At 44.9% G+C, this 8101-nt stretch overlaps 1 protein-coding gene across 1 annotated transcript in view; it reads left to right on the forward strand.

The window, feature by feature from the left end:
- Positions 1–1810: 1810 nt before the first annotated feature.
- Positions 1811–8101, forward strand: part of LOC134638512 (rap guanine nucleotide exchange factor 1-like) — a 26716-nt gene continuing 20425 nt past the window's right edge. Inside the window, exons 1-4 of the mRNA XM_063489200.2 lie at positions 1811–2187; positions 2358–2485; positions 3560–3771; positions 3842–3998. Of these exons, the coding sequence (XP_063345270.1) occupies positions 2160–2187; positions 2358–2485; positions 3560–3771; positions 3842–3998 (525 nt within the window). The 5' untranslated portion in view covers positions 1811–2159. The remainder of the gene's footprint in view (positions 2188–2357; positions 2486–3559; positions 3772–3841; positions 3999–8101) is intronic.

Here is an 8101-nt window from a genome sequence, read left to right on the forward strand (position 1 = left end):
TCCTCTCTCCAGGCAAAGTTCTGTGGGCCCTGTACTGTTGAAGAGAAACTGAGTGACACAGATTATGTTCTAGGTACCCCAGACCGTAGGAGAAAGCGTCGTGTGTGTCATGTTAATCTGATGAAGCCTTATTTTTGTTCGTGATGAAGGTGTAAACTCCTCTTCATCCCACGCTGCGCCGTCTGCCGTGCCGGTAGTTGTGCCAGCATCCCCGTCGCAGTATAGCCCAGAGAGTGATGGCTTAGTTTTCGTTTGTGCTGAGGGTTGCTCCCGACTCAGAAACTCTGAAATATTGGATAATTTAAAACCCCACCTAAAACATTTAGACGACGCTGCCCAGAACGATGTGTGTTCTCTGATCAGTACTTACCCATCCCTGTTTGCTGACACTCCGTTTCGCACTACTGTCCTCAAACATGACATAGATGTAGGTGACCACCCTCCGATCAAACAACACGCTTATCGTGTGAACCATACGAAACGCGCACTTTTTCAGCAAGAAGTTTCCTACTTGCTGGAAAATGGTCTCGCTCTCCCGAGTTCCAGTGCCTGGAGTTCCCCATGCCTTCTTGTGCCGAAGGACGACAAAACCTCACGTTTTTGTACTGATTTTCGAAAAGTGAACAGTGTGACCAAACCCGACTCCTATCCTCTTCCCCGCATGGAAGATTGTGTTGATAGGGTTGGCTCCGCAAAGTTTGTCACCAAGCTGGATCTATTAAAGGGTTATTGGCAAGTCCCCCTCACTCCACGTGCATCTGAAATTTCTGCTTTTGTCACCCCTGATCACTTCCTCCAATACACCGTCATGCCTTTTGGCCTTCGAAATGCCCCTGCCACATTCCAACGCCTTATGCACATTGTCTTAGGTGGTGTCACAAACTGTGAAGTGTACTTAGACGACATTGTAGCCTATTCAGAGACCTGGTCAGAGCACCTAGGAACACTCACTGAAATTTTTGAAAGGTTAAAAGAGGCATCCCTTACCCTAAATCTTGCCAAATGTGACTTTGGTAAGGCCACTGTGACTTATCTAGGGAAGCAGGTGGGTCAGGTGCGCCCCCTTCTGGCCAAAATCCAGGCTATCCTAGATTTCCCTGTGCCTCGCACTAGACGTGAGCTTTGCCGGTTCCTTGGAATGGCCGGCTATTATTGCGGCTTCTGTAAGAATTTTGCAGATGTAGTTGCACCTCTCACCAGTCTGACAAGTGTGTCAAAACCATTCGTATGGTCGCCCACATGCCAGAATGCTTTTGAGTCTGCCAAAGCTCTCCTCTGTAGCACTCCAGTACTTGCCGCTCCTGATTTCACACGTCCTTTCAAACTAGAGGTGGATGCCAGCGCCAGCGGTGCAGGGGCGGTGCAGGGGCGGTGCTGTTGCAGGAGGACAAGCAGGGTGTCGATCACCTGATTGGTTATTTTTCAAAGAAGTTCAACATTCACCAGCAAAAATACAGTACCATCGAAAAAGAAGTACACACTGAAACATGTTTTTACTGAAACATGTTTTTACTGAAACATGTTTTTACTGAAACACGTTTTTACTGAAACATGTTTTTACTGAAACACATTTTTACTGAAACATGTTTTTTACTTAAAAAGGTTTATTACTGAAACACGTTTTTACTCAGCTCCTGCACTCCCACACAGTAACTGAAGATCAGTTATTATAAACTTATAATAAATGTAACGTGATAGTTCTGTAAAAATACTGCCATAAAGGACAGGAATGATTTTAGTGTTGGTACAATAACACAGTCATGAAAACAGTCGTAAAACAGCTAATTTCTTTACTTTATATTTAACGCCTTCATAAATCCTGATGATTGCAGTCTGTTTACTAACATAAGCACGCATACTGCCTCTGACATGCTCAGCTCCATCAGCAGGCTCAGCTGTGCCATCTACTCACCACCACCAGGTGGAGCTGTGGGACCGCAGAGCTCTGTGACCTCACAGCAACATCATCATCCTCACTGAGAGGCTGAGTTTCATTTAAATGAGGCAAAAGTAGGAAGAAGCAACGAGGAAGGAAGACACACTGAAGCCGAGACAGAGGAAGAGAGAGCAGGCGGGCGGAGGGCGAGCAACAGCAGAGAAACAAACAGAAGAAGAGCGAGGGTCTGACATGAGAGCAGAGGAGTAAACTGTCTGCAGACATGTCCTCCCGGGCTGAGAGTAAGACAGGTGAGTGTCCTCCTCTTCTTCTTCTGCTCTTTTTCTTCTCACAGGCTAACTGTTAGCCACCGCAGGATAACGGCACTTCCTGCCAGCACTCAGGACTTTGTTAGGACTCTTTTTTTCTTTTAATGTAAAGATAATGATGATGATGATGATGATGGGGTCCTCTTCCCCAGCCTCCCAGATTGCATATCTCACCATGAGGTTGAAGGATAAGCTCCACCCACAGCGGACGAGACGTCCTGTCAAACTCACCCCATCATTGAGAGTCAAACCACCGGACCTGAACCTGCAGCAGCCCCAGGTACACACACACACACACACGTCTTTGTGTCTCTGTGAGGACCCGCAGTCACATCAGCACCTTGAACCCAAAAGCCAACCAGCTGATCGATTGATTGGTTGAGAACATTTTCCAAACAGGACATTAGAATGAAGTTTTTGTAGCTGCAGGCTTCCTTCTGAGCTCCTCTGTAACTCAAAGCTGAGCAGACCAGCTGCTTCTGCCGTGTTTTTGGTTTCACGAAGCTCCAGATGTTCCCGTGGGTGGAGGTCCGGCCTGCATTCAGGTCAGGCTGCTGGAGTCTGACCTCAGCGAGGTTTGTTTAAAGATCAGGGTGGATGTCTGGGTGGAGCAGACGTCCTTCGGCATTAATGGTGTTCGTAGAGGTCACAGTTACCCATGAATGTGCACTAATGCCCATCATACCGTCATGCTGCTTCGACCTGAACGCTGAGAACGAGCCAGATGGTCCGTCTCCTCTACAGCTCTCCAAACAGAATGTCAGCTTCTGATTGGTCAGATCACAGGAAGGAAGTCTGAAGACCTCAGAGGAGGTGTGTTTTTAGCTCAGGTCAGCTGACCGCATCTCCTGCACACGCTCAGAAGAGCCTTCTAATGGGCGCAGAAAGGATCAGTGGCTGCTCTCTCTGAGGACGCCTCGGCACAACTGCTGACATCATCACACACTGTAACACACAGTAACAATCACAAGCTTATTTATAGCGCACATTTCATCACACGCACCTCTGTGCACTCCACACAGAAGATAATAACATAAAATCATGAAACCCTGTGGAGAGGAAGGGAGCGACAGCAGAACGACCTGACAAGAGCACACCTGTGTCTGAGTCTGCATGTTCGCACCTATGTAACTGATCTCAGGTCAGCTCGTTCCAAAGAACAGACCACAGTAACTGAGAGCAGCCCCAGCACTGAGATCTGATGCTGGAACAGCTCAAAGATCTGCAGCTGATGAAGTTCAACAGATGCTCTTCATCAACTTCGTCTTTAAACAGAGTCCCCTGTGTAAGGTTAACTCCTAACCCTGAGTGTGTGTGTGTGTGTGTGTGTGTGTGTGTGTGTGTGTGCGCGCAGTCGTCAGGTGTGTTCGCGGACCAGCAGCGGGCCGTGGTCAGCTCCCTGCAGTACTTTAAGGCTCTGGTGGACCGACTGGGTGTTGACAAACCTGGCATGGACAAACCGGTCCTGAACCAGTCTGTGGTCGGTGGTCTGCTGGGCGGGGCTTCTGGGGGGGTCCTGGAGGCGGTCCAGACTCTGGTCCAGCTGGAGCCTCGCCTACACAGCAGGTAGGTGTCACTGACGTGGCAGTTTCTGAACACGCCCTGTCCTCCGTCTGACCCGTGTGTGTCCCTGCAGTAAGACGGTCGCTGCCTGTCTTGCTCGCCTCTACCGCTCTCTGGCTCAGCTGATTCACTGGACTGATCAGGTGATGTTGCAGAGCGTCTCCCACGACAACAAGGAGTCGACAGAGAGCGTTACCAAAGTGATCAGGACCTTGCTGGACAACATCAAGGTGAGAACCAATCACAGACTAGATTCAGTTTAGCTTTATGTACACAGCATCAAACGGCAGCACCTCGCCCCCAGGCGCTTCACTGCTGTGAGGCTGTAGAATAATACAAACAAACAAATGCAAACAAAAACAAACAATAAACCACATCAGTCAGTCAAACAACAAAAGAGAAAACAAAACAAACACATACAACAAGAAAGAAAATGGACAAACAAAGAAACTCTCACATTTGTTGGACTTTTGATGTTTTTTGTACCAGATTTTTATTTTCACATTCACTCAACATCAATGTTCCCTCTAATGTTTCATGTGTGTGAGCGAACACACTGAGCGGTCCCTTGGACCACTGTGAGCAACAGCAGATGTGTGCACTGTGGTCACGCCAGCATCCAATCCATCCAAGTTATATGGTTTATTAAAGTAATCAAATTACAGCATTTATGTTAGACTACTTTTAATTAACTGCTTTAGCCCACTTACAATGAAAATGTAAAAACATCTTGTTTATGACCTGTGTAGTATGTTAACACTATTGGAAGTAAAAATAACTTGAACTCCAATTTTGAAAACACAACTTTCTTTATTTAATTTTTATTTTTTTATAAAGCTCTGACTTGTATTATGTGTCTGAGTCTGTGGTCTGGGAGAGAGTCCTGTAACTCTCTGTCTGCAAAATACAGGATATAATGACCAATGTTGGGCAATTAATTATATAGTTACTTCTTCAAAAAAAGTAACTGAGTTATGCAAACAAAGTTTTTTGCAGCTGTTTACCTAAAAATGCAGCCAAGGCGTTTTTTAAATAAACATTTCAAACTATTTACAGAACAATCAGCTGTTCTGCATCAAATTTGATGTATGTGCTCAAATTGTGGTCATAAATATTTTGTACTTGTAAATCAGGATTTGTGTGTGTAAAAAAGATTTGTGTGTGGACTTAGTCAAAAAATAGATGTGAAACTGCACTCAAGTTACAAGTACGAATTTTGACCCTATTTTTCTTCCTTTTATCTGATTGGCCAATGTCATGTCAATCACAAATTTAACTATCCAATCAGAGAACAGATGGGTTTGGCTATTGGAGGGGTGCTTTATGGAGCTTCAGGTCCTTGAAGGGAATAAATGCCCTTTTACATGCCAGCCCAGCGTTTTCCTTCATCACCACGAAGGAAAACAGTCTGTGTTGGTCTCAGTTTAGTGATTTTTTGTGTCACAGGTTTACTTGCTTAATACAGGGACCTCCAGAGCCTTTTCAACAGTGCTGCGGACCTCGGGGTGGGGAGGGGGGGCAGTGTTGTGGAAATGACAGTCTTCACTAGTGGGGATAGTTGCAAAGCTTTCTTCGTTATGAATGAGCATACATGTTTTTACTGAACATTTGAAGAACCAGCAAAAAAACCCAAACTCTTGTAGAGGACATAAAGTCAGAGATAGAAACGACAAGGAGCAGGTGCATCTAGTAGAGCTGCTGCAAAAACCCACAGAGCCCAGCAGCCAGCGCAACAAATTCTGGATCCTTGGCTTTTGGTTAGCAGTTAGCATTAGCAGCACATGCTGCGTCTGATGTGAAAGGACCTTTATGCTGCGCACTGTGACTCACAGCAATGGTCCCGGGTCAGCCCTGACTTTGTGTTAAACTAATCCTAAAGTAATGATGGTATTTCTAACCACTGACATACCACAACTTTATCCTTTCAACAGCTGCTGAAAGTTAGCGGACCTAGCTGCTATCGGATATTTATATAGAGATCCTCCAGCTTCAAACCGTATTACCCTTCAAGGACCTGCAGTTCAAAAAAGCGCATCTCAAACACCGCCGTCACTCCTAAAACTTCCCCCTTCCTAAACAACTAAATGCCATGTTGCCATATAATTTTTTGATTGGTTTACATGGTACTTTTTTCAACCAATAGGAAAGGGTGGGGGTTTTTTGGTGTTGTTTTTGCTCACAGATGGAGAGTGCTTTCGAGCGTTTTCCTTATAAAACACCGTTTTTACCGTTTCTTCCTGCAGTAAATATAAACAACGACAGTATTCAGGAAGAAAACCAAACATTGCAGATATTTTTATCATAACTCTGGTTTTACGTGGCCGATCAACACAATTTAAAAACCGGTATAAAGTCCACACTTTTCCCGTCAGTCGTTCCGTCTGTCCTGCTCACATCTCCAATGGTTGTACACGTTGTCATTAACGTGGCTTCACTCCACATCAGCCACGCCGCTTTGCTAGCTAAAACACCGGTGTCGGCACATAAGGACACTGTCATAGCCTGTCGACCACGTTGATTAGCTGCGTATATACGAATGTGAATCGCATCATTGGCTGGACTATGGGATAAGGTGGCATCGTTCTAATCCCATACGGGAGCAGCCAGTCACTTACTGACTAACACTGCAAAACACAATTGTTAAAGTTTTAATTTTAATTTCAATTCAGGTTAGATTTTTTTTTTTTTTGTGCGCAACGCAGATTTTCTGTGCGCAGAGACCGTGCCAGCAGTCTGCAATTGCGCATGTGCGCAACTTAGAGGGAACATTGGTCAACATCTAATTTCGGGTTTTCCAGCTTCACGAGCCAAAATTACTCAGTCAGCTGAGAAAGCGAGGGCAGCGGGTCCTGAGAGTCGTCCTTCGATGGCGTGGACCTGAGTCTGTGGGTTCAGGCCGAGCAGCAGTGAGGAGCTCGGTGACCTGCCTCTGATCGTCTGTGGTCTCACAGAGTGTAACGGTCACCAGCTGAAATGTGTTGAAGCTCCTGAAACGTTGTCACGTGTCTCGATGGGCTCGTGTTCGCTGAGTCCGCAGAAACACATTCTCAGTATTCGAACAGATCTCGTGACAAACGGGAACAGAAATCATCTGTGAGGGAAACGTCCTGAAAACAGCTTCTGCTTAGACTCGTCCGTTCGTCATTAAATATTCCTGAGTGCCATTCAGGACGAACCTCAGACCTCTGAACTATTTTTATTCTTTTTAAGCCAGACTGACCTTTGACCTCTGATGACAATCCCACACAGGCATGTCAGCCTGAAGTTCTTTGGCTCAAAACTACACAAACATGAACGGCAGCTCTTTATTACGGGTCCACTGAGTTTTGATTATTTTAAATGATTCTTTAATTATCTGTGTCTAACACGTTCGAGGTTTGTGGCTCATAAACTGTTTCGTGAGGTAAACTGTGCTGAGCCTGAGTGGATATTTGATGCTGTGTCACAGTTTCAGATGCTCAGAAGTAAGGGGACAAACGAACACCATTTTAAATATGAAGGCTGTTTTTAGTACTTTGATGAAACCTGTGATTGGCTGAACCCAGGTCCACGCAGTGCGTTGGTCCTCCTCCCGTCGTCGTTTCAGCCTTCCTGTTCGAGCTGCAGCTGCTCTAGTCTGAAACTCTCCTTTTTTACTTAATTCTTTCTTTTCACAGCTGCAGTTTGTTGTATTTATTTCATAGTCAAAGTTGAGTACTTGAGTCATGATTTGCACAAACATGCTAATCATGTTCTTTTCCCTCCATATTAAAACTTTTGGCTATAAAAATCATTTTATAAATAAAGATGATTCTGTTTAGTGAATGTAAAGCTGAAGCACACGTGTGAGAGTTTTCACTGACACACAGAAAACAAAGAGTGAGACGCTCGATAACCGAGGACGACAGAGGCGTCACATGAGCTTCAGTCGGAGGTTTGTGAGGCTTCAGAGTTTGAACTTCTTGAAATGTGCACGACGAATAGCGAAACTCAAAAACTAAAACTAAACATTTTTCAGCATTGAAAGCTGAAGTGAAACCAGTGAACTCGCTGTGGGAACCACCTGAACTCAAACTGCACTGGAAAGACTATAAAAACTCTCTTTGTCCACTAAAACCATTTTTCCATTTAGGCAGAACTACAAAAATTGTGTCATTGTCCAAAAATTTATGGACCCAACTGTGAATCACATTTATACAGTTGTTCATATTCCAGCCTAAAGTTAATCTCATATCTGCATGTCAGCATCACATTAGCACGTCTAAGGTTGTGAATTCATTTGCAGCAGATATTTAATCACGTAACCCTGAGAGTATATATAGTGAAACCATCACAGCAGTCATTATACATGATG

Source organism: Pelmatolapia mariae, linkage group LG2, assembly GCF_036321145.2.
Source record: "Pelmatolapia mariae isolate MD_Pm_ZW linkage group LG2, Pm_UMD_F_2, whole genome shotgun sequence".
Classification (NCBI taxonomy): domain Eukaryota; kingdom Metazoa; phylum Chordata; class Actinopteri; order Cichliformes; family Cichlidae; genus Pelmatolapia; species Pelmatolapia mariae.